Source organism: Podarcis liolepis, assembly GCF_965112155.1.
Source record: "Podarcis liolepis genome assembly, chromosome: 4".
In the NCBI taxonomy this organism is placed as follows: Eukaryota; Metazoa; Chordata; class Lepidosauria; order Squamata; family Lacertidae; genus Podarcis; species Podarcis liolepis.
The window spans coordinates 50,994,782-51,022,427 of NC_139558.1; the positions used below are offsets into that span (position 1 = coordinate 50,994,782).

At 39.6% G+C, this 27,646-nt stretch overlaps 1 protein-coding gene across 10 annotated transcripts; it reads right to left on the minus strand.

Moving 5' to 3' along the window:
• Positions 1-27,612, minus strand: PKNOX1 (PBX/knotted 1 homeobox 1). Of its 10 annotated transcripts, none has more exons than XM_083500489.1 (12): positions 27,498-27,612; positions 20,882-20,972; positions 19,214-19,301; positions 16,769-16,899; positions 15,361-15,532; positions 13,321-13,491; positions 11,097-11,196; positions 10,232-10,329; positions 10,001-10,129; positions 7,437-7,513; positions 6,657-6,829; positions 1-5,571 (listed from the first exon to the last, which is right to left on the minus strand). In XM_083500489.1, the coding sequence occupies exons 3-12, from the start codon at positions 19,262-19,264 to the stop codon at positions 5,360-5,362; spliced, it is 1,314 nt and encodes a 437-aa protein (XP_083356615.1). In that variant the 5' UTR covers positions 19,265-19,301; positions 20,882-20,972; positions 27,498-27,612; the 3' UTR covers positions 1-5,359. The 10 variants fall into 10 exon arrangements, with proteins under 10 accessions (XP_083356615.1, XP_083356617.1, XP_083356612.1 ...); XM_083500491.1 differs by having other exon boundaries at positions 20,764-20,972; XM_083500486.1 differs by lacking the exon at positions 20,882-20,972 and adding an exon at positions 12,930-13,007 and having other exon boundaries at positions 16,769-16,896; positions 27,498-27,599.
• Between the last annotated feature and the right edge of the window lie 34 nt (positions 27,613-27,646).

A 27,646-nucleotide genomic window follows, 5' to 3' on the forward strand; every position in this document is an offset into this window, starting at 1 on the left:
TTAATTAAAGCAATGTGAAACTTTACTTTTAAAACACAAAGTGAAGAAATCATGCTTTGAGTTCAGAGGTTTCATGTAAAACACATTGATGAATCATAATTATTTTGCCATGCTGGTTCAAATATTTCATTAAATGACAAAACAAACTGAACAACTAGGTTTATCAGAGTTTAGATTTTAAAGATTGTCAGTTATGAAGATAAAATATTTTCTGATACAACTGAAGACATGTTTTTTCTCTCTGCCAAAATACATAGACTCTAACAAATGGGAAGTACCCAAAACATAAGGATTAGATACTATAACTTTTTTTAGAAATGGGGATCCAATGACTTATTTTGCAGAGAAAACACATAATCATTCATCCTACGTAGGTTATGGACCTCAAAGTCTAGCGTGCTTTCCTTTGTATTTCCTGCATCAACAAACCAATATTTAAATATGCTATAAAGTCTACTTTGTATAATGCTGTTATCACAGGCAGACAAGCACTTGTAAAAGCAGTTGTCATTGACCTATATAATAGTCACAATCCAAAGAAGTGGGCATATGAATGAGTTGGAACCACACACACAGTCAAAAGCCTTTTCTAGTTGTCACTGAAGCAAAAGTCTCCTCAAAATGTTAAACAAGTTTAAGAAAATGTAATTTGGGTTTGGTAAACACAATCTACTTCCACTTGTAATGGCATTCCAATCATCAGTAACATCCAATATGTTTCAAAGAGAAAGTAAAGCACCTTAAGTATTGAGAAATGGATGCTTAGCACATTTCTACCAAATGTGATACATGTAATTGAACACACCATGATTGGCTGATGCAGCCTGAATCTCATCATGAATCCTGGATTAGTGGTCCACTTCTGGGTTCCTTTGTAGAGATACTACCTCATTAAAGTGATACTAACTTTCCTACAGTTGAACTGGAAATCCCAAAACATCTTTTGTACCTTTCTCTTGTACTACAAGAATTTTTAAAACATGTCCTTTGACCATACATGGCCGGGCTACAGTGCTATCCCAAAAACACAGCTCAAGTCTTCTGCCCTGTTTTTTGCACATTAATGGCATAGCAAGCATACAGCTAGTTCTGGACACCTACTGCAGTGTTTATTTTTCTTAACCGTGCGTGGCATTCAACTGAGCTTTACTCAGAGGAGACCTGTTGAAGGTAAGGACATGATGACTAAGGTAGGTCCATTCATTTCATAAAGTTCTACTTTGAGTAAAACTAGAATACCATTCTGTTTTGGTGGATCAGTTTACCATCTCAGGAGAAGGATGCCAATACATACACCAGTCATAAATAATAGCACCATTATAAGACACATCAAAATAAACTACACTCATTCATCTAATGCGATGATTGAAAATGATTACTTAGCTCGCACATATTTGGATATCAAGTTTTGAAGAGTTTAAATTCTTCTTAAGTCCAGCAATGCTTTTCCAAACATTTCTGTGGATAAGAGAAAGTTTCAAGGTATCTGGGCAGAGCTGCAATTTCTAGCTCAGTGCTGTTATAACTGTTCCAACCAACTGCAATGAAACTAAACAAAAACACAACTCAGCAAAGAAAGGCAGAGCATTTGCCACCTCCCAGTTTCAGGTATATCAAGAATTTGCTTGTGCTGAAGGGTAGAAGACCCATGCCCAGAACTCAGCAGAAAGTTGGAGTCCAAACCCAGAACCATCAAACTGATATCCATCCCAAAGATACTGATGATTTGCTTAATGTGGGATTGTTTTGTCTTCACAGAAGTCACAGCATATTAGTTACAGGCTGGCATGCTCCAATTTTGACATTTCTAGATCTGTTAACCATGGCTGTGAGAACAGACATGTGCAAATGAATTTAACATTAAAATATATACTTCAGAGGCTATGAAATAAATGAAGAATGGTTTGGTTTCCTTTTGTTAAATAAGCCTGCATACAGGGGAGGCCTCTCTTTGAAATTCAACAGCATTTGGCTGATTTGTATTTTAAAAGGGCATACAGTGGCCAATATAAGCTCATGTCATGTGGAAAATACTTTGCACAGTAAACTGTTTGCATGCAGGTAGTCCATCACAGTGGTTTAAATCCCTACAGCCCAAACTGGGGGGGGGGGGCCCAAAAGGGTGAGAGCAGGTCCAAGTGTGAGCTGCAACTGCCCTCTGTCTTTTACTTAAAATGGCCACAATCTACCACCTGCAAATATGTCTTGGGTACTCGATTCGACATGCCTTTGCCCCAAATCCCCTTTACACTTTCAGAAAGCCTGCTTTTGCTCTGAATTACATCACAAGCATTTCGAGTCTAGGCGTTTTACAAATGAAAAGAAAATGTTGCTTTGGGTCTATCTCTTGCTAACACTTTCTAATATCAGAGAGTGTGGAAATATGCAGCTAAAACAGGGAAATGTTTTTGTATAAGAAAAAAGGGGGGGTTGTATGAAGTGCTACTGAAAAAAGTCAAGAAAGGGTGCTATCCTAGGTAACTATTTTAAAGCCAATAAAACACAATGAACAGACTACCATTGAGCTATGGTACGTTCAGATGCACAAATGTTTGTTGCATTTCATTAGCTCTTTCAGTGGTGGTGTTTAAATGTTGTGGTTTTAATGAGGCCTGGTATTATTCCTATATAAACTTGCTACATTATACTAATGTTTCCCCAAACAAACCCCTTGTAAACATTTTTCCACATCTTAACACTGTTCAGAAAATTTCAAAAAACATGAAAGAGAAATTATGGGTTAACCCAACTTTCACACAACTGTAAAAGTGAGTGTGGTGTCTATCTAGGCTTTATGCAAAGTGTTTCAGTACATTCTTGATCTAAGGTTGTCATCTCTCGGCTGTCTCCTTGCTTTGTATTCGTAGCTTTCTAAGGCTGTCTTTTTCCTCCCCTTGTGAGGCTATGGAGATCACAGCACTCTTGTCAACATCTGTCTGCTGCCTTGCTTATCTGGTGATCAGGAGAGTACCTATGGAATATGAGATAAAAATAAGACATGTACTCTGTAAAGTGGGTCTATTTGAGCATTGTAGTAGTGTGGTTGTCAATGAAAAAAACAACACTTCTGTATAGTAGGGGCTGGTTAACATAACATCTCAGATCTTGTGCTGTCTATACCAGTGCTAAGCTACCTGGACAGGCAAATAATGATGGCGTAGAGACATTACTCACCCAGGCCATGTTTGTGGGAAATTGATTATGGATCGTAAAAGAACCTCTATCAAGTAGATAGAGCCATGCTGTCACCATAACATTTGGATTGGGTCTGATATAGCCTAGAGGTAATAGAATAAAAATGTGATTTGTTCTTCCCAACTTCAGACTTACCTATACAGGAAAATAGGGCTAGTGGAGCGGTACCAACTCTTTTTAAAGCCCACCCCAAAACCCCAGGGAAACAAATTCTTTGAAGGCTTCGTAGAATCAGGACTTCCAACCAAGTTAATTTATCACATTCAGCTAGAGATAAATCTGGATTTTGTTGGTGCAGATAACGCCACCCAGTTCCTCCAAATAGCTAACCAAGCCCCCAGGGCCTATTATCTAAAGCAAGCAATGGGGAAATACCAACTCCCAGTAGTGTCAATGGCACTACACACAAGACTATAAACAAATTCAAGAGGTATGGGGTGGGGAGCTAATGACATTTATGGTGAAGGCTAATTTATCATCACTATTTTTGAGTGCTGAATGGTATAGTTAGTATGGTGAAGCACTGTTGAGATTGTGCAAGTAAGGTTGTGCTTGAGAAATTCATTTTTATCTTAACCTTATCACATACTTTGGCTATAAAAACAACAATTGAGAAGTGGCAATAGTGTGGGGGAAAGATGTATCGCAGTTCAGAGGCTAATATCCATGTTCTGTCAACAGGTATGAAGTGTGTACTGCTATAGATTTTATCTTGATTATAAGGCAAGATTTTGGGTTTTTACTCCCTATGAATACCGATTTATCAAATCACTTGAGAAACAGGTTTCGATATAGACTGAAATGTAACATTACTTTATACGGAACACAAATCAATGCTTAACAATAACCAAGACCCCATTAGGGACTGGGTCCTTCTCACATCACCACTTTATGCCACAATAGGCTGTACCACTATGGGATAGCAGAGATCCATAGAATATGACATAGGCATGTTTATTCAATTTGGACTGTTTTCATAACCTTCCAAATAGGAGTACTAAACATTTTTCTCATGCTCAATACAGTCATCATCCCAATTCTTAGAGAATTTATAAAAATATTTTACTCCGATAACCTGATAAGGTAAAAATAAGTGTTTTATAGCAAATTATGAACAGACTCACTAGCTATGGGTAGAGCTGCTAAGTTGCAATCCAGAAATCCCCCTTGTACCATTAAATCTACCACTGAATTGGGACACTCACTGCTTCTTTTGCCCATTCCAGTTCCTTTGTTGCCCTCCCCGCCATCGCAACCCCACATATTTCAAGTAGGATTCCAGCATGCCACAGGGCTGGTGGATAAAACGACAAGTAGCAGCTGTGTCAGTGACAAAATCCAAAGGTACAGGGGGAATCTAGGGTTTCCACCGAACAACTAAATGAGAAATTAAGTTCATTTTAAATGCCATACATTCGTTACTGACTCACACGTTTCCACTTTCTTTTATGTGTTTTGTTGCCCATTTCAGACTGGCAGGTTTTTTTTTTAAGGTGCAGAAGCATCTTTCAAATCTACATGGCTAACTTCATAAACAAATCCCAAACACTAGTCTGACATGCTTTACATTTACATTGTTAAACCACCTAGAGTAATCTTAAAATGACAGGACTAATTGCATAACTCTCCAGGAGACTGAAGTACTTTCAAATTCTCCCACCAGGGCAATTTCATATGTCACAAAACTGCAGAAGAGATGATAGACAACAGCAACCATTGAGTAAGATGATGATTGTGTGATGGGTATATATTTAAACCCATGCTAATGTAAAGTTAACTCACCCGCGAGGCATCCATCATCTTTCCCCCAGGACTGCAGTCCCATGACCCCCCCCCCCATTCCCTTATTAGGGGAATCTGGGATCAATTTTGTGAGTGAAAAAATTACCCTGAGAAAATAATGGGGTGATTATGTTTTTTTCCTCTCTCTCTTAAATTACTAGAATTTCAAAACCAAAACCAAAAACAACACATTTGAAAGAAGTTGCTGCACCTGTAAAGACACTCTTTAAGCCGACTATGAAATACAAAAAGTGCACTCTTCTATATCTACATATAAAACATATTAGAAATAAAACTTGTGTAAAATGTTTGCTGTGCAAACTATAAAAAGTCAGTCAGTCTATTGTTTCTCCTATATATTTAGGCCAGATTCTCTTGCTTCCTATTGCAGAGAATCACTGTTATCCAAGACCAGCCCACTGATGTTTGTGGTTGAGAGGTCTGCTCCGTCATCTTCAGTGCTGTCCACAGATTCATCCTCACTTTGCCCTGCCATCATGACTTGTTGAACAGCCAAAGTAGTACCATCAGACGAAAGAGATTGCAGACTGTCTACATTCATGTTGACTGGGGCTGTAATTGTTACAACGGCTCCTGAGAATGGGGAGGAAAAACAAGGGTCCCGTTGGAACAACAATTCAATTCTTTTACAAAATCCACAGTTCTTACTCTGAAAAACCTATTAATGAAAGCCAAAGATCTAAAAATTAAAAGTGAATGAAAGTTGAATAAGCTATTTGAAATATCTTTCTTCATACAAGTAATTTCCATACAAGAGATGTCAGTTTTAGTCTAGTGAGATTTCTGAGTTTTGAACATTTTGGAACACATTTCTCATTTATCTTAATAAACAGTGGGTTTGTGCTTTTAAAATCGGGCTGCCAATGAAAAGCAATCCCAAAGCTGTTAACTTTTAAGGCTGCAATTCTATATACAATTACTTGAGGAAAAAGCCCCAGTGAACAAAGTGGAACTTGCTTCTGAATAAACATGTGTGAGGCTGAAAGTGTGTACCAGACACAGGAATGTTTAACCACATTGAGCCATTACAGACCTCTGTTTATATGAATGGTGCCGGTACATAGGAGGGAGAAATAATCCAATTTGGCACATGAATCATGTGATCCATGAAGAACTGCTGCTATGCTAAGGGCATGTTCCTAATTGCCTGATCAGTGCTGATGGAGGGAGCTACAACTGGGTAGAGGTGTCCCTCTACTTGGCTCTGGTGGGCTCCACTGGCTGCAGATGCCTATGCTGAAAGCACAGCTGACTGGGCAGTTACCTCCAGCAGTATTCCCACTGGTGGTAACTAGTGTAGACCTCCAAACAGGGTGCTCCAGGGCTGAAGCAGGGCTGGGGATGAATCTGATGGATCCTCAGCAGGCCAACTGCCAGAAAAGAGGCCCAATTCAGACCCACCCCCTGCTGCACCAGCCTGGAGCTGGCACGGCAGAAGAAGAAACTGGCCCCGAACTGTTCTGCCTTCAACAGTGTGAGCAGCAGCTGGGGGTTAGAATTCTCTGAAATCCACTTACGTCAAGGGATTATTTTTACTAGAGAGATTGCACCCCTTTTATTCATACAAACTGTTTGCGAAATTGTCTGACAGGCTCAGGAGAGTCTCTAAAACATCCAGTTTGCAAAGAGTAAATAAAGTAGCTGAGGAATCTGCTCACCATCTGACATTGTAAGTTCATTTGATTGATGCTGAGCTACTCCTGATGCAATGGAGTCTGGCCAGAACCTTTGAACTGGTCGGTTTTGCGCTGTTTTCTTCTTTGTTTTTGGAGTTTCAGAACAGCTGGAGTCCAACATTGGCTGAAGAATTCGTCTTCTAGCATTGATAAACCTAAAATGACCAAAAATGAATCTTATGAAGACATCCGTAAAATCAGACTCTCTATACCCAAGCCCAGTGCTAAGCAGGATCACACACACACTTGGCTGATACAAAGGGAGTATGATTCTGCTGCCTTTGGGTGTGGTAGAGAGTTCCCTGCAGGGAGCTTTCTGGCATACTGAAATTCAGTGCTTAGCAGAATCGCCTGCCTCCACACAACATTAGTCAAAGTGAAGGGAGGGTGATTCTGCTTGGTCCAGGTGCTCCTGTCCTGTCAAAGGAGAGGAGTGGGGAAACAATCACTTTGCCAGCCCTTTGTTCAGATCTTCCCAAAGCACAGAACGTGAGCCTGATAAAGTGGTACCAAAATGCAAATCCTGCACAAGGTATTCTCACAGCTGGGCAGGACAACACACCTGTCAATCATGTGGCATACTCACTTGTCAAGGATGATTCCAGTAAGGATCTGGCCCATGACCACCTCTGCCCTACATCAATCCCGTCCAGTTTTAGCTTTACATAGCAGCCCAAAGGAAAATGCTGTATATTTCTATGTGACTTTTCAACATAGGTGAATTTTGTAACACAAAAAAGTGGCATATTCGTTGTATCTTACCAGTTGTTAACCTGAAGTAATGTTAGATTGGTTTGTGCTGCTATCTGTTTTTTCTCATCCTCTGTTGGATATGGATGCTACAGACAGGAAGGGGGATGGAAAAGTTATAAGAACTTGCTAAAGATAGGCAATAAGCACAATACAAAAATCTGCAACCATAAAGCAAAAGGAATACAATTTAGTGTGGGATTAATTCTATGCTAATTAGATAATTTCTGACCAGAGAAACTAATTTTTGACAACACACGTCAGAATGATTTCATATGTGTAGATTGAAATTTTCATTGTTTTATGTAATATGTTGATTTTATGACACCGATTACAGATAATTATTTATTACTCTAATAATGAAAGGAACATTATTATTTAGACTCCTACTTCTGTGAACTTAAAATACTCACTGCTATTACAAAAACCAACACATTCTCATCCCTAGTACTCCAATTTCTATAGTCTCTGGCACTAGTTCCCAGAAAAAAATTATTCACAGGTAAGGAATTGAAAAAGACTGCAAGGGAAAGGAAATCTACAATAACTTCAAGGATTCTGTCACCTGCAGGGATCTCCATACTCTTTTTCCTCTGTACTTTTAAAAAAACCCTTTAGTCTCAATTTTTGTTGCTATATTAACTTTTATGAAATCATAAAATGAAGTAGCCAGTTTCCCCCAGATGTAATGAATGTATTTTTTTCCAGAATTCTCACAGAAAATTTAAATTCCCTATCTTTTCAGCATAATAGCTGGCAGACCAATCTTTGCTGATATCCCTGATCGATTGACAGTTACTGGCCCAGTTTAGGCACAGCTGATAAGACAATTAGTAATTGGGTGAAATATAAACTGATATTATTAAAATGCTTAGCACAGTAACAGAAGAAGTAGATAGTAAACTGTCAAGCATTTATTATTTAAATGGGTGCAATAAAAAAATTCCCTCCCAGGAAAAAAAGAAGGCAAGTGCTAGCTTCAGAACATCTTTAACTTAACTCTATGCAATTCTAATATCCAGTGAAGTCATGAAACCTAAAAGAAAGCCAGAAAGGACTTCAACATCAACCTTCAAATGATAACCAGGGTGACCACTACATTATTTTTTAAAAAGAATTAACAATATAACTTTATCCTTAAATGTCCATGTGGGGGAGGGGATTATTCTCCCAGCTGTCCTTGCTAGATGGCATGATCCTTGGGGAACACAACATGTGATAAAGCTGGATTTATCACATTGTGTCATATGGTAGGGATAAAATACCGTGTGGAGTTAAATAAAAGCATTACCAGTTAAAAATCTACAAGAGAAACATAGCTATTTCTAGTACTATCTATAATGTACTTAGTATAGTAATTCTAGTAATTTATCAGGAACTGTTAAGAATTAATACAAACCCATTTTTGTCTCCTTGTAGTTTCATAAGATGTTATGCAGTACAGTTCAAAAGGGAATAAGGTAAAGGGACCCCTGACCATTAAGTCCAGTCGTGGCTGACTCTGGGGTTGCGGTGCTCATCTTGCTTTATTGGCCGAGGGAGCCGGCGTACAGCTTCTGGGTCATGTGGCCAGCATGACTAAGCCGCTTCTGGCGAACCAGAACATCACACAGAAACGCCGTTTACCTTCCTGCCAGAGTGGTACCTATTTATCTACTTGCACTTTGACGTACTTTCGAACTGCTAGGTTGGCAGGAGCAGGGACCAAGCAACAGCTCACCCTGTTGCAGGGATTCAAACCGCCAACCTTCTGATCGGCAAGTCCTAGGCTCTGTGGTTTAACCCACAGCGCCACCCGTGTCATTCAAAAGGGAATACTGGATCACATATTACATTTAGCCATGCAGAAAGTTCAAGTTATTTTAATACCTTTGGATGAAGTCACCAGCACTGGTAGCTTGTTACATATATTGCTCTATTTGCTAGAGCTGAAAATACTGCTGCCCAAACAGTACAATTTGAGGGGGCTGAGTATAATAAATTTGATCACGAGTACATGGACTGTGGAGCATTCCTCTTGAGCGTTCCTCCCCCACCTCCAAAGGGACTGATTTCTTTACAAAAGTACATATAACATGTGAATTAAGAAGAAAACCTGTAAAAACTTTTGTCTGACCTTTCAGATCATAACGTAACTTACTATGCATGTAGGTATTACAGGAAACATGTGTGACCCTAAGCTAACAAGGCCCCTTTTGAGAGTGTGGAGTGCATTTAGTACGGCAATCTGCACAAAGAAACATGCTACTGCATTCTAGCCCCCTAGGAACTGGTTCAGATTAACAGAGATATAAATATATCCCTCAAAGGACTACTGTTCAAGGGAGCACAGGATTAAAAAAAATCCTCAGCATGATGTAATAAAACCAAAAATATCTCTAAAATTTAAGATCACAAGGTTATATAATAGACATCCACTGAATTTGTGCCTGATTCAACTCTAATATACCAAGTTAATATATTCTGAGTAGGTAGTTAAAAGCTTCAGATTTTGCCAAAATATTTTCCCCTCATGCAGATACCAGCAGAAATTATCAGAATAGTAGTGATTCCCAAATCACTGTGATCAACCTTACCCCTATGTGCTGAAAAAGCCAAGACCTCATCACATTTGTAGCATGCTTTGGAAGAACTCCTCTTTTATTTTTTGATGACCCGTCATCTTGATGCAAGATGCTTAAATCTTGGTTTAATTGTAACTGGAGCTGCACAGAGATTCAGAAGTAGTAGGCAGTTACTAACACACCATAATATTACCATGTTTTTTTAAATATTTCACTAAAAAATGCTTATAATATAAAACAAACCTGTGAATTCTGGATCCTGATGGTTCCAGGTGACAAAGCTTGTGTCACTACTTGACCTTGAGGTGTGACCACAGTCACTGGCTGATACACCGTACCACCTTAAAAGAATATTATAGCAATATTACACTACAGCAAACATTTTCATATAGATGTCATTAAACAAAGAAAACAATAAACTATTTACACAACACACAAAACGTACTTTAAAACTTCGCTATAATTTTACATAAGCTTGTTGTATTTTTTTTTAAAAGAAGAATAGACAATTGCATCTGATTCACCTTTCCATACAGCCATTATTGTGAAGATGCTAGGCCAGCTGGTTGCATAATAATTTGTATTTGAATAATATAAAATAATAATGTTTTCATCAGCAGCCATTACTATTATTATTTATTAAATTTGCATACTGCCCTTCATCCAAAGATCCCAGGGCTATTCACAACAGAAAAATAAAAAATGAGGATACAAAAAACTTAATAAAACAAACATTCCACATGGCTACTTCAATAGGAGAGCTATAAACATGCCCCATTTCATTGGCTTGGCTCCCTCCCTCCCATAACTGTCTGCTTCAGTCAACCTGGTCATTTTATCAGTTATTTTGTATGCATTTGTACTGAATGTTCTCATTTTCCTCATCCTTCCCCATCCTTCCCCCCCCCCCCAATTTTTATACCATGCCAACCTGCTTATATGCCATTATTTTAAATTGTAAATGACCTTGACTGCACAGGCAGAAAGGCGGCATATAAACATAGTAATCAAAAAATCATCTCAAGAATTCCTTTTCTTAGTCACTTAACAGACACAAACTACATCTACGATGAGTGCAGTGTTTGCATTTTTATTCAGTGCTTCCTACCTGCAACGGTTGCCATAGTTACATTTCCCTGCTGCAAGGCTGATGCAGGTACCATAATCCCCTGGGGACTGAGCGTACCTGTGATGGCACTTTGAATTGGCTAGGAAGAGTAAACAACAAAAATTACATGAACTTATAACAATGGGTGCTCCTGTCACTTTAAGTTGAAATGGTACTGTACCAAATATGAGATGTTCAAAACATAAACCCGATGAGGATAATGATCTTGTCATCACTACCAACCAGTATGATCAAAAAGAGTGATGAAACTAGTATGAGAAGGAAATTCAATGAAAGGAGGTGGTAAATAACCTAGATATTTCAGTTTGACAGTATGTTGCATTTATATTTGGTTTTCCAAGTGTGGGTTTTCTTCTCCACATTGAACCACCTATCAGAATATAGAACAGATATGCAAATTCTGGATCAGAAGTAACCCAGCTGACAGTGCTTATCCCGTTTAATATTAGGCTAGTCACATGCTACTGTAATCAAAGTGCTTGTAAAAGAGACAATTGATAAATTTTAGTCAATGCACTACATACTTAGGAATTGTTATTCTACAATAATTTAGAATATCCCAACATTTCTTTTAAAAAAAGGTTATGCAAATATGCTTATGGCTGCAACCCTATTACCTGGAAGTACGTCTTACTGAACTCATTGGGACTTCAGAATAGACTTGTTTAGAATTGTGTTATAAGTAAAAAAATATGGCAATCACATGTACAGTCAGAATATATATAACACTGTATTGTTGGGGATGAAATTCTAGCCCTTCTAAAGTTGATGCTAGAAAAATGCATGAATCCTCACAATTAAACATGGTCAATAGTTCATTGTTTTCCACAGGAAATGTAAAGTTTCAAGCACTTAAAATTTGAACTTTTTGGATCTTTTGCCAACTTAAAATTTATCTGATTTATTGAGGTATCAGCCAAATCTACAGGTAAGTCTAGATGACAATGCAATTTACAATTAGTACATTGACATGGGGCTGGCATGATGGATGTAATGAAACACAATGAAGAAGTTCAAAAACATACACCAGTATCTCAATACTAATCGTGATAAACTTAATTTATGCCATGGAACTTGTGAGCAGATGTTGTCTGACTGGCTTCTAGGAGAGCTCTCATGGTATGAATGGTGAATGTAGCCATATGCTAAAGTTTTGAGAGGTGTGCTCTGGAATTATAGCAATTCTGATGGCATTTTGACTTATGTTCAAGGAAAAGATAGGGAATGAGCAAGATACGAAATTATCTACCAACTTCTGTTCCTCCAGTTACTAGCAATTCAATTTCGAAAAATATAATACTTCTGTGTAGCAGTTGATTTTTTACACTTTCCAATAAATTAAACAAAACAGAGTGCCTGCATGGACACATTTTTTATTATAGGTGTTATGTATAGGAGGGCCCATAGCTCGCTGGTAGAGCAAATATGTTCCAAATGGTTCCAGGCTTAAAGTCTGGTATCTCCATGAAAGGATATAAAGTATCAGGTACCTGAGGCCTTATAACAGACTCTGCCAAACAGAGCAAACAATTCTGAGTCCAAGAGATCTGAATTCGTATAACACAGCTTTTGGGCCCTTATGTGCATGGAATGCAGGCTGTGGGATGTGAGGAGCTTTATTTTGTGTCCTGAAGCCTTGTGTATGTGATGAGAGAGCAATCACAGAACCCTATTTCTACATACAAATCACCACTTGCTGGGATGGGGCCATTATCTACAATGAGATGAACAAAGCCAACCCCCAAATTAGGCTAAGGAGGTAGTGCCAAAGAGGTGCAATGATAATCGTGTCATTTTTGCTCTACTGCTCACATTTTCTGGTGACTCTTTCCATGAAGACAGCTGCTCCAGCAAATCCAAGCTATCTCTATCATGTTTAAAGTTGCTGGACTGCAGACAAAGAGTTGATAGATTATGATCATTCTTTAAGAATTACATTTCCATGTACGTGACTACTAAGAAAAAGGGAGATCTTATAATCTTAACAATATCACAAAACCTTAAAAACTGCTAGCTTGCCAGTCACAGATCATCTATTTGTAAATTGCATGGTTTACAAATTCAACCAATATTAACATAGCAATTTATATTTTATCTGCTCTTTGTTTGTTTTAAAAACTAATCTTACCTATCCTGAGTCTTTGGGATAATGTAGATTATAAATCAAATAAAGAAAATATATTTCAGTTAGCATGAAAGGTACCTGGGGTTGTACAGGTGAATAAGGACTCCCAGATTCTCCACTTAGCAGAGTTTCACTGTTCATTTTCGTTTTCAGACAGGCAATATAGCGACTACAGAAATCCTTACAGAGCTCATTAACTTTTTCTAGCTCAAGCAGATGAATTCGTAGAACCTGAATTGCCTTTACCATCTAAAAGAGGGAAAAGAGAAAGAATTCAGAGACAAGTAAAAAACCAATAAAAACAAACATTTGCATATGTCATTTACAGTGTGCTAAGTTGTTCAATATATGTTTGAGCTACTTTTTTGCTTATTTTCAACAGGGCGATTTATAATTATTGTTGCTTTCTCCTACCCAGATATTGTCTCAATGTAGGAAACTATGTACACTGTTAATTGCTTGCACAAAACTGGGGACTGCCCACAGCATGTATAGGCTATATAAATGCATTTTTCTACACAGATCTGATTTGTGCAGATTATCATGTATGATGCAGCCCTCCTATTTAGCCCACCTTTTCCATTTTTCTTCTTGAACAAGTTTCAAATGAACAACATGCAGAGATTTTCACATACCCAACTTCCTTATGATAAGTAGTTGAGCTGATCAGAAATAGCAATATGCATTATCTTCAAGTGTCAACTCAAGTACAATCAGATGTGCATTTGGCACAAAGCCAACCACTCAATTTATTTTACTTGTTAAGAAAATGCAGCCTCGGAGTGGCTTACACTTACGGAATAAAAATACAATAATTAAAACATAAAATTACAAGATGATGCAATCTACAATCAGTGGCAGACGAAAAAGTGGGAAATAATCAGGAGTAATCAACACTAAAAGCAGAAAAGGCATAAAAGAATAAAAGCTCTGAGTAAAAAGGAATCACAAAGAGCACAATGAAAATCCACTTGCACAACAGGATTTCTGGTTTCTCATCTTTATCCACTGCAGCTGCCCACGTGCCCCAAGAATCTTGAGCGGATTTTGAGGCTGTGTGGAAGGATAGAGGAAAGTAGAAGCCAGGGGCGTAGCTAGCTGCTCCGGCACTCGGAGCGGCGGGAGCGAGACGATCCACCCAGGGGCGCTGAGCGGCGATCTGCCCAGGGGGGAGGCACAGTGAGCTGCCCACGGAGTCTGCCTGGCGGGCGCAAGTCCCACGCTGCCATTTCAGGCAGCGCGCAGCCCAGAGCCACCACGTCACTTCCAGGAGAGACGCGTGGCCTGGGCGCACTGCAGGCCAGGCCCTGTGGTAAGTGCCCCCCCGTGGTGTGCCATTTTATCACCCCCTCAGGGATGACACCCAGGGTGGTTCGCACCCTCCCCCGCACCCCCACTTCCTACGCCCCTGGTAGAAGCCATAGTCCACAAATGGATGTTCACACAAAGGAGAGAGTTCAATAAGCAGACTGCATCTCTGAATGGGTTCTTTGCCTGGTCACTACCTGCCCCATATCAGAAGGCAGTGGCACCAGGAGGAGAGCCTCTGGAGATAAGCTCAATATTCAGGCAGCACCTCAATTGCCAGAATCAGCAAGCACAAAATATCATGAAGTTTCCACTTAAGGAACTACATGCACAGCAAAGAGCCAATCAGGGTTCTTTCAAGCAACCATATTAAATCAAATGGTTTGTTGAGATGTAAACCACAAATCCCAGCTGGGTGGATGGGGAGAGAGGAGGAGAATGGAAAGAATTGAGGAAGTAGTGGAGGAGGACAGCAAATTAAATGCAAACAACCAAAACCCTACAAATAAGAACATCTGACTCACTGGAAAACATATTGATATGTCAAAAGAGTCTCATGAAGCAGACAGATTAACTACAAACAAACAACTATCTAAAAAAAGAAGCTAGCCAAGTTGATAATTTGCTATGTGATGGAGGAGCTTCTGTCAGTAATACTGACAGGGAATGTCTGCTGCTACCAAGGGCTGTAAATTTCAACTTCTTTAAGTTGACATTTCACAATTCAGTTTTCTCAGTATCAATTTACTTTTTTCAAATATAAAGATTTTATAAATAAATTGAAATCTTATCTAAAATGTTTTTACTTACTAGATTATCTGTTTCCGGATCTTCACAAAAAAATGGTTTTCCTTCCTTCTCCTGCTTCCTAACAAAGTTTTCAATATCTACATCAAAACTTGCAGACGTTGTGCCTTCTGAGCCTTGTGTGGATTGTTCACATTTTTCAAATAATAGTGCTAATAAGGGGAACAGTGGATGTCTAGGAATAAAAAGACAAGCAAATTGTAGGTTTGTGGAAATATCTATGTGCAAGTTAGTTTGATGAAAAATTCTGAGCAATCTGGACATTGCATACATACAATCCTATTATTTTAGATTATTACATTAGTATTACATTTAATGTAATAAAGTTACATTAGCAATTACTATGCTAGGATCAGAACTGAATATACTGTGATCTCCCTTATTTGCTCTTCTTTTTAGCATGGATCAAATACTGCTAATTATAGAATCATTTAAATATCAATGTCATCCCACAGTTTGATGTAAATGATACTGATGGGTAGCTTGTACTATTGGGTCTCACTTACATTTTTATTAAGCTTTGCTCAAATAAAGACCCTAAAAAGCCTGAAATTTAATACAATTGTATTAAAATAAAAAATAATCTAGTAGGGATGCCATTCTTTATTTTCTTAGATTGTAACGATGTAGCTCTAACAGAAAGCAAGTTTAGACAAATATATGTAACTAAATACAAAGACAATAAAAAGCTTTGCCCTGAGACACAGGTCACAATCCTGAACACTTAAGTATGTTCAACGCCAACAGAAGTTAGCAGAACTTACTGCACAAGCCTTCTGCACAAGCCTTCTGTCCTCAATAGGGCTTAGTCTCTTGTAAATGTATAGATTTCAGTCTTAAGCATGAAAACATGTATTAACCATCTCACAGTAATTAGAAAACCCCAAATGTATGAACTTCTTGACAAATTACAATACACTGGCTGATTTAAGCTTAGGCCTCCTCTTCTAAACTTATTCTACTTTCTGAGTCCTCCAACCTATCACCAACCTCCCCAGCTGCACTGATATGTGGAACAAACTTTGGTCTAGGCACTAATTCAATACTGGTATTAGGAAGGGAAAACTGAACAAGTTATATTTGACACCTCCTAAAACCACAAATAGGAAAACAGCATTAGTTCAAAGTAGCACCTTTTCCCAAGTCAATGAATGGGGGAGCAGTTGCCCCTACAAATCTAATGAGGATATTCTAGAGAACCCCACTCCCACCCATGGCTTGGCTGGTGAGGGGGGAAAGATGCATCAGCCTCAAGATCTTATCATGTCTAGAACAGTGTGTGCCCCCTTCCACATGTTCCATGTCTCCTGCACACACAAGCACCACCCCATGATTTGAGAACCACCCATGACCTACTAAAGAGAATGATACATTTTACTGCATAAACAGCTCATCTTGTGAATACTGCTACCTGTAAATAGCCTGCTTATCTGCATCCATCGGAGTCTGGGACTCTACCGGGGAAGGACTCAATCCTCCTGCATCTGCTTCCAAGCAGTTTGGATCCTGCTCAGTTTTTAATTCTGTTACTACTTGCATCTGCTGGAAAAGAAAGATGCTTTATATTGCCAACAGCATAGATTCACAACTAAATGGTTCATTTTCTAAGCAAAGAGAAAGCCAAAGGCCTAGTAAGTTGCCAGAAGGTTGGTATGACTTGGCAACCACACAAAAAGAACAAGCATTTAACAAACAACTCATTTAATCCTTGCAACATTTGGAGGCAGGAAGATAGTGGAAAGGTCACTACAAGTTTGACTCCCATTAGTAGGTTTCTTTTAGTCAATTGTCTGTTACAGAATCCTGCGTTTCATAAGCCAGCTATTTTTGGATAAAGCTACACATACACTGCTTCAACAAAAATCACTTTAAGAAAGCAGACCTTGAAAACATCTGCAATAGGCAAAGTGTCATTTGCAAACAGAAATTATCGTTAGAAATAATTCTGTATGCTACACATTTACTTGAAAACTCAATAGAGCTCATTTCTAATTAAGAATGTTTAAAATTTCAGGCTTTATTTTGGGCACTGGAGTGCATATAATTCTTCAGAGATATTGCAAAGGAGGGACCATTTCACAATTATTGTATGAAAAGCTTATAGCTTTATTTTTAGGTGCTTCAATATTAAAAATTAAATGTTTCACTGTTTGTTCTGTACTGAATATAAATAAGGACTTTTGTATATATGTTAAATAGTTTGTGGAAAAAATACGAGAAAGATCTAATATATCTACTTTTTGATAGGAAGTTGCAGTTTATTATGAATTAGACTAATTAGTAAGGGCAATAAAACAATCTAACTGTAGGACTATGGTCACAATATTTTCTTCTGTCCGTGAAATCTGGGGAGATAGTAGTAACTCCTAGCTGCAGCTCTGCACCATGCCCTTGTACTGCTGTGGAAGACCTGGATAGGACTACTGCTTCACAATTTGAACAAAGTGAACATTATGTTTAAATGCTATTACCCATCTTGTAACAAGCTGAACGATTTGAAAAATTAAGAGATAGATAAGTAAGTCGTGAAACCATTAAGAGCAATGCCAAACAAATGCAAGAAGGAGCTATTTGGGTGCTTTTTCTGGAGTTGCTGAACAAACCCAAGCATATATAAAATCAAAAGTAAACTGAGGATGGAATCCTATGCACTCTTACCTCAACAGGACTTACAACTGAACATATATAATATATATGATTGCATTGTAATTAGTTTACAAATTTCAAGGAACAGTACAATAGTCACTTCCACTGTAAAATCAGAAGTACTGTATACAGAAAAAAGCCTCTCAAGAATCACCTAGAAATTTGTTTATGGCCACATGCTGTGATATTTTCCTTAAAGTAAAAAAAGACAACATAACCTCATCAGGTGCCTAGACACTTCTCCCCACCCCCACCCCTTATTTATTCAACAAAATAATTGCTCAGTCAAAATACCGCATAGTTAAGTACAACATTATATGGTTGACAACCCAAGCAGCTAAAGAAGTTCAAGTTCGATAGCAACGTTTAGGCAATATTTCACAAAATAATATTTGTGTACATGTGTGCGAGAGAGAGGGGCTAAATGACAAAACAAAATAAAACCTGGTTCAGCAAGTTTAGAGCAGAAGCTCAGTGGCTGAACACATGCACCGCATGCAGAAGATCCCAGCACTGCCGGTTAAAAGCATCAGGTAACAAGTGATGGGAGCTATCTTTGTCCGACTCCCTGGGGCATTGTCTCAGTCATAATAGGCTGTACTGGGCCTATTCTCACATGCTCTGTGGTATGCTCTCCCCAGGAACAGATGCCTAGAGTCTTCCTCGTTAATCTTTGGGCACCATGCTAAGTCCTTTTTCTTTATCCGGATCTTTGGTTAATTAATATTACCTCCTATGGTGATGCTTAGCTTTGAGTGGGGTAGGTAGGACTTGTCCTTATTAATATAATGCTAGATAAGCAATTTATATATGCTTTGTATTGTTCATAGTTTTATATTTCTTCTGGTTTTGAACTGTTTTCATGCATTTTACCTTGGCAAGTCACTTCGAGAATTTTGATCGTATAAAGCGACTGATAAATGTAATAATAATAATAATAATATAAAGGAATCAATCCTAAATAATCTTTGCTTCTGAAAATTCCGTTGTTTCCTACCTTTCTAGGAAACAGCTAAAGAGCACTAGAAAATGGGCGAAGGGCAAGCCAGTGGCATGACTTAGGTACCATATTAAAATAACAGCAGATGAAAAGTACTATAGATCGGACAGAAGTAGTTTTATGTCTTGGACACCATAATTATTTAACATATTCTTTTTACCTACTATGGTGCACTTCACATTTTCATTTTTTATTTAAAAATGTTCTTACTTGTTGCCCATCTTGATAGTTGTCTATACTTAATGTCTGCGTTGCCATCATGGTTACTTAGGGTTCTTATAAAGTCAAATCATCATACCTTAGGGGGGAAATCCAAAAAGGTTAGTATTTTTACAGGATGTTATCAAATACAAATTACATAACTGACATCTGCATGTGCAGCAGCAGAACAGGGGCAGAGGGGATTGAGAATGCAATCACATGTATTTGCTACACCAACCTACAAGATCTCAGGAATGTTCTCAAACCCTTTTTGACAAAAGCAGTCAAAGTGACTATTAAATCATATTTGCCAGAAAAAGTGATAAATGCAATATGGTTGGCCACTTGATCTTGCTCTTTATTACAATAAAGAGTTGCACAACAAACACGCAACTAAAATCACAAGTTAGTGGCACAAAATAAATGACCAAACTTTTATATATGAATATCATATAGTGGTTTCACTAGCAAAAATAAAAGTGTCGAAAGGGATATACGACAAAAGAATGCAGGACAATGAACAATGCAAACCCACTGTGAAAATTTTTGTTTTTCATAATATTCCCTCTTAAGGAATATTCGATACTGGTCGTAGTCACAAGACCAGATGGCACATACCCTGAAGTTAGATCTCTTTTTACATTTGGAGGTTATAAAGAAAGTTGAAAATCATCTAGTAGCTGCACTAAGGAACAATTATGATAATTTTAAAGATAAATGGAATCTCTCACATAGGACACATATATTTTTCGGTGGCTGCAACAAGGAATAGCAACTAAAAACGCCTGGCATTTCTCACATAGAACACATATAGCTTTCCTCTTGTGTATATGCTACACAGAGGTGGTGTCTCTTTGTATGCCAAAGAAAGCATTGAGTTCAGCAAGCCAGAAAGCCCAAAAGGGACAGACTCCTCCACATCATCATTGTGGATGATATTACTAGGCCCCATTAGGAATTTGGTATAGTGAGCTGCTTCTTTTCTTTCATACACATGTCAAGCAACTTTCCCTAATGTGATGCCCTACAATGTTTTGGAGTACAACTGCTATCAGTCCCAGCCATCATGACCAGTGGTGAGGGATGATGGATGGGTGTTAATAGTCTAAAGCAGGCATCCCCAGACTCGGCCCTCCAACTGTTTTAGGACTGCAGTTCCCATCGTCCCTAGCCAACAGGACCAGTGGTCGTGGATGATGGGAATTGTAGTCCCAAAACAGCTGGAGGGCCAAGTTTGGGGATGCCTGGTCTAAAGCATATTGCAGGAACAGGTTTGGAAAAGTTGATGCAGCACAACCTGTGTAAACTGGGCTGCACAAAAATACAGCCTGGCACCAGTCGTTTCTCCTACTACAGGGACACTTTTTCTCCTGCTACATATTATATCTGTGTACATTGTAAAGCTTGGTGTACAATCGGGTTCACAAAGTCCCTATGGATGAAATAAGCAGCCAGTTTAAATGTGTGAATCAGCACACAGATGCAGGCATACACAGCCCTTGAGGATATACATTGTGAAGATATATAATCTGTGCACTAAAAATGCAAAGATCACTCACATGATGCATCAGATACTGCAGAAAACATGCAGGAGACGCAACATGGAGACTTTTTACATTAGAAGAGCATAATTCGTTCCCAAATTACTAACTGCAACTATGCTGGGAGAAGTTTCACCTGAAGAATTTCTGATGGTCAGGTTTATCTTCCTTTGCTTATTTTCATATGCATTTTCAGCAACAAGCAGAGAAGCCTCCATTTTTCTTCCCTAGGCAAGCAAAATAGCATAGAAAGCAAGCAAAAACTTATCATTCCTTTGAAAACTCACTCCCCACCCTGCACACACACATTCAATGGGGATAGGAGTGGGCAACAAGCAGAATGTTGTCAAATTTGGAGCCACAAAGAGCCACAAGAAAGTCATATGGAAACAATCTACATAAAATACAGGTTGTCAACAACAAACAGCTCTTGCAACAGAGGCTCTCAAGCTTTTCATACACCAGGAAGCTTCATTGACCAGCACCATTGCTATCAGGCTGCTTTCATCTGTATCCATCAACGTGCAAAACATAATCTGTGGCTCTCATGAGCTTGTTTCTCAACCTGTTGACCAAGCATGGTCCTGAAAGTTCTCACACTTTAGAGATAGAAAGTAGCCATCAGAACTACTGTGTCTACTGGTTTTACACATATCTTATTCATGCTGTTAGCTCATTAACCAGAAAGATATGTGAAGCAAATGCCCCAGTTTTAAGTTTTGTTCTGGAAATGTACTTCAAACAAATCAATTTTGGGACAGATAGGGCTCTGTTTAAAAATATATATACATGCCTAAGTTCTCAGGAAGTAGCCTTTCATTTACTACCTCATAGTGGATTAGAGAATGTAATGGAGACACGTAAGATCATGAGAGAAGAGATTCCCAAAGGAATTGCAATCTATTTTGTTAGTAGCTCCTCCATTTTCGGCAGTCTACCCTGGGGACAACTTTGGAAGAAATCTTGCAATCCTTAGTGTACAATTTCAAATGGTAATTTCAAAAAGTTGCTGGCTACCATAAGCAATGTTTTTTTTATGGCGGGACACCAGGGTACACATACCCCTAAACATTTTGTGAATATAAGTTTGGCCTCATTGAGAGGCAGTATTTCAATGAGTAGGAAAATGAGAGTACCCCTAAACATTTTTTTAGAAAAAAAGCACTGACCGTAAGAGATTAAAACCCCTGGGCTGGTTCTAGGATGAGGAATTTCCTCAGCTAATGAGCTGTTTTTTAATTTGCCAGCAAGGACTGGGTAACTGATTTCATATTTACTCTATAAGAGTTATGGTACTTCAATCACAATTTACTACAAGTAACTGAAGTCTCAACTGATACATTAAACTGGTTTCATAATTATATTTTTTCCTAATTTTCTATTCACTTGGAGTTCTTTTCTGATGAGTCTCTTACCTTGATAGCAAATAGACATGTTCACACCAAAATGATTTCCACAGTAAAAAGCTGATTGCACAAAACAACACAATACTATGGCATTCAAACACTAAATTAGGAACTTGAGCAACTCCTTACTACTAAGCATTTTGCCCCTTAACATTATCCAATGAGACTTATAATAGATTTGACTTTTCAGTGGGGTCGTCTCTAGGATATATGACCTGCAAAACGCACTTTAGAAAAAACTGTTAAGCATTTTGCCGCTTTATATTTCACTAGGGGTTGCACCTCTGCTGACTCCACTTGCCCTTAGAGCATCCCCTTCCTACCCCATGCAATTATTATGATCACTTTCCACCTTCCCAAACCCATTTCTGAAGCCACTTTCCCCTTCACTTCTGAGGTTCCCTTTTGCATCCATTTCACCTTCACCTCCCCACTGCCTTTGTGACCCTCTTGCACACAAACCACCACCATGGTAACTCCTGCATCTTCCTCTTCCCATACACTTTTACCTTGCATCCCCATCATGAAGCTACCACCCCCTTCTTTTCTTCAAACCCTTTCATGCCCCTGCTTTTATCTTCAGCAGCTTTACCATACCTCTCACTCCCTTGTTTTTTTACAACCCCCATTGCACCTCCATTTTCACCTTCACCCCTTTCTGTCATGGTGACTGCTATTGTGCAAACTGCCTTCTTTTTTGCTCCCCACCTCATTCTGCATGCAAATCCAGGATTGTAATGCAGTACTAGTAATCCTCCAAATGGGGCTGCACAATGACAGCCTTACAATAACACAAATTATTAGAACCCCAAATGTGAGGTTTTTTTGTGATGTTGGATGTGTATGTACTCTCCTTTCACTATGCAGAGGCGTAGGTAGGGGAGCATTGGGCGCCACACTGCAGGGGCAGCACTTAACATGGGGCCTGCAGCGTACCCAAGCCACGCGTCTCTCCTGTGAGTGACACAGTGGCTTGGGCACCTGCAATCTGACCACAAATCTTGAATGAAGAGATCAATAATAGCAGAGTGTAGAAATTTAGATATGGGAACCAAGCTGTGCACACATCATTGCTGAATAATTTCAGATATCATAATTGGCATTCAGCTTAGCCATCTACATATGCTTGCTGAACAAAACAGTAGCAACCCAAATTAAAATTACTTCTTTCTAAGACCTAATCTTGCAAGTCTGAATTCATCAGAACTTAAAGGTACAATTATACACAGTTGCACACTAAAATCAAGAAATGTTTTCCATGCAGCAAGCACACAAGCAGTATTTCCACTGGGCTATTGCACTGGTATCCTACGGATGGAAGAAGCAACACTGCACTACCTCTGGCCTGGGATAGACCAATACAGTGGAAAGTCAACAGCATATTTATTCACTCAAAGGATTTATAATCCACATTTTGAAAACATGCTCCACAGAGGAGCTCACATCTAAAAATACAAACTTGAAATACAGCATATACACTATTTAAAATAGCAAATTTTAAATACTAAAGGGGAAAAAAACTCCAACAGTGATAAAACAATAAAGCTCAGTGAGACCTGTGTTAAAACTGCATTTACCAGTATAACCCATTCTGTGCCATTAAAAGACACAGAAAAAATGTCTTCAAGACCTGTTTAAATGACATAAGGGATAGAGTCTGCCTTCTTAGACTTTTAATCAGCCTGGTTGGTTTTGGGTGGTGAGTACCTGAGTAGGCCCTTTAATTTGGATTTCCTTGTGTGGGCAGGCTAGCATGGTTCATAGAATCAAAGAATTATAGAGTTGGAAGGGACCCTGAGGGCCATCTAGTCCAACTCCCTGCAATGCAGGAATCTCAACTAAATCACATGTGAAAAATGCTTGAAAACCTCCAAGGAAGAAGAGCCCACCACCTCTTGTGAGAGTCTATTCCACTGTCAAATAGCTCTGTCAGAAAGTTATAACTGGTGTTTAGTTGGAATATCCTTTCTTATAACATGAATGCATTGGTTCGGGGCCTAGCCTGCAGAGCAGCAGAAAACAAGCTTGCTCCATCTTCCATGTGATAGCCCTTTCTATATATTATGTTGGAGTAGTTAGGGCAACCCAGTCAAATAGGTGGGGTACAAAATTATTATTATTGAAGATGGCTATCGTATCTCCAACTCCACAATTCTGTGATTCCTCTCAATCTTCTCTTTACCAAGCTAAACATATCCAATTCCCTCAACTGTTTCTCATAAGGCTTGGTTTCCAGACCCTTTATCATGTTGGTTATCCTCTGCACACATTCCATCTTGTAAATATCTTTCTTAAATTGTGCTGCCCAGAACTTGACACAGTACTCCAGGTGTGGTCAGGACTATTACTTCCCTTGATCTGGACACTATCCTTCTGTTGATGCAGCCTACAACAGCATTTGCTTTCTTTGCTACTACGTAACACTGTTGACTCATGTTAAGTTTATGGTCTACTGAGCCTTTCCAGTTATATTATTGGTAAACCTAGAGCCTTTTCACATATATTACTTGGTAATCCAGGTGGCCTTCATCTTATATTTGTGCAGCTGGTTCTTCCTACCTAAATATTCACTCACCGTTATGGAGGGAATCCCATTTATTTTCCTCCAATATGCTTAAATTCAGCGTGTTCTCACATCTTATCTGAGATCTACCTAAGTGTAGAACCTTACATTTGTCCCTAATGAAATTCATTCTTTTAGTTTGGGCCCAGTTCTTCAATCTGTTAAAGTAATCATGAATCCAGATTCTATATTCAGCTGTATTGGCTACCCCTCCCAGTTTGGTGTCATCTGCAAATTTGATGAGCATCCCCTCAACACCTTCATCCAAGTCATTTATAAAGATGTTGAACAATGGACCTAGGGAGAACCCTGTGGCCCCTCCCTTGTCCCCTTTTTTCCCCCTGAAGAGGAATCATTAGTGAGCACTCTTTGGATTCGGTCAATCAGCTACAAATTCACCCAACAGTTACCACACCCAGCCCACATTTTTTTTAGCTTTTTTTCAAGATAACACACTGGCAACCAAGGTAAGTGGTACAAATTTGGTGCAATCTGTTCTGACCTCCTAGTCCCAACTAGTAACAGGGCAGCCATATTTTGCACTGCTGAAGTTTCTAAATCTTCAAATGCTGCCTCATGTAAAGTTCATTAACATAATCTGTACTGGGTGGTAACAAGAACATGGACAGTGAGTAAAGTTCTGACCTCTTTAGATAAGGTCACAGTTCTATACCAGCCTCGACTGATTACCAGCTACTAAGGTTATGTGCATACTGGCAATAGCAACACCAGTCTCAATCCCCAGTACAGGAGCATCTTTTGCAAGTATTTCACATGGCTCAATTTATATGCAAATCTGAGCTAGTTTTGCATACCAATCTTTCAGAATCTAGTGTCCTTGAGAATGACTTTATTCTCTTTATTCATGTGAGTCATGACCAAATGTCAATGTTTACTTATTAAACTTATAGTCAGGGCTCTGCACATATTTTTGTAATGCGACTCACAAGTCCAGAATTAAATATCCTGAGAATCTTAGTTTCCCTTAAAAATATGACATTTCTGTTAAGTTTGCAAAGATAGGCTTGAAAGTATATAGACAATTCTTGCTGACATTGATGGAACAGCTGAACAAGATTGCTGGAGTGCATTTCAAATGGCTTTCTTAATGTATCTACCACGCTCTCCCCAAAGTGACCAAGAAAATTATGCAAAATTAGCAAATCCATGCAAATCTGTTACATTTGTTTGATTTATACATGTCAAGAGATCAGCCCTTTTTGGTACAGAATATACATTTATTTATATACAGAACTCTTGTATGATGGTTTAGCACAAAACATGCATACTTCCACTTATACCACAAAACTAGTAAGAATTGTAGACAAGGGTAACAGTCAGTTGCAGATCATCAGCTTGGTGAGGCGATTTCTCCTAGCCTCTGAATTTGAGTGCCTGCAAACCAGCACATATCCTTTAAAATTTGTTTTTCTTAAATCCCAGCACTGTTGTGTTACATATACTGCTTTTCCTGGTTTTCAAAAATGAATTGAAGGGATGCCCAAGAGAAGCTCTGAAGCAATTTTTTCTTCAATGTGTTTTTAAAAGACAGCAGTTACCATTTAAAATTTAAATCATTTTATTTCTTGGTTTCTTGATTAATGCATTTGAACACTGGAACCTGAACAGGGTTATAGGCAATGACCTAGTGCAAGAATAGTGAACTGGCACCTCATGATGTTTACCAACATCATAATCAAGCTGAGCCTGGAGAACATGATCACACACTTTTTTAAAAAAAAAGTGGTACTTGCATCAAGGAAAATGTCATACTTTCCCAGTTCTGTCAGAAGGTGGCACTTGCACTTTCAATGCCAGTTCCAAACATATCTTCTCCCATATATAGCCAAGTAAAAAACTGCTAACATTTACTCAGGGGACAGGTGGATGATCTGTTGTTTTAGTCCTTTCTATCGTGTATGGGTGTATTTACGTCTCCACCACTATTTTTTTTATGTGAAATACATATTCCTGGCTTTCATTAGGACTGAAGGCAGGTCACTAAGCAAATATCTGGGGAAAAAGAAACGCTCAGAAACCAGGAGGCGGCAAAACGCCTCACGTTTATTAGCAAGAACCGGGTTACACATAACGACAATTCCCATGGATTTTCCCAACACTTAACAACGTTGCGTACCCGCCCGCGCCCCTCCGCCCCGGTTTGTGAGGTGAGGAAAAGGAGGGTTGTTTGAAACGACGAAGAAAGGCTCTTCCCTCACGGGGAGGGAGCCCGAACCGCACTCGAGGAAGCAAACGGACGCGCGGAGCGACCACCAAGCAGCTGCCACAAGCCCCCCCCGGCTCTCCCCGCCGCTTCCAAGTCCACAGCACAGGAATGTCCCCGAAAATGGCCCCCTTTTAAATACCGCCCTCCGCGCCGCCTCGCGCCACAAACAGCTGTTGCCCTTTCCCTCCCCCCCATACCTACTCCACCCCCTGAGGCGCGCGACACCTTCCCCTTCCACGGAGCGCGCGCGCGCACGCGCCGCCTCCTACAAAAGCCAACGGCCAGTCGGCGGCTGTTCCAGAAATTTCCTCACTCCCCCCCTCCCCTCCCTTTCCTCGCGCCTGCCTGCCGACGCCCCTAACCCCCCCCCCTCCGGGTAGGTTACGGTGCGGATGCCCCCGCCCCGCTATTCCGTATGGCGGGCTCGCCTCCCCCCACTCTGCCCCACATCCCCGGGCCTGTTTGCGCGGCGGAGCCAAGACGGCCGACAGCGGCGGCGGGCGCGCCGTGATGGATGGCTGGCTGGCTGGGAGCAGGTTTGAGTGACAGCGCTTACCTGGGTGCCAATCTTCGTCACACTGACAAGCGGCTGCAGCAATCGGGACCCGCACCGCCGCGACGCGCGTCACCACGCACACACGGCCTCATCCAATCGCCTGCCGCGCTGCGCCGGACGCCACCGCGCTGCACCAGGCGTCTCATCAA

What these genes read in the sequence shown, in the direction of transcription:
- PKNOX1 (XM_083500485.1), bottom strand. Translation starts at nt 19,264, where the DNA reads ATGATGGCAACGCAGACATTAAGTATAGACAACTATCAAGATGGGCAA. An exon ending in TCAGGATCCAGAATTCACAG is followed by an intron (nt 10,130 to 10,231) that starts GTTTGTTTTATA and finishes ATCTCTGTGCAG; the next exon opens with CTCCAGTTACAATTAAACCA. An exon ending in TGAACTTACAATGTCAGATG is followed by an intron (nt 5,572 to 6,656) that starts GTGAGCAGATTC and finishes CCCCATTCTCAG; the next exon opens with GAGCCGTTGTAACAATTACA.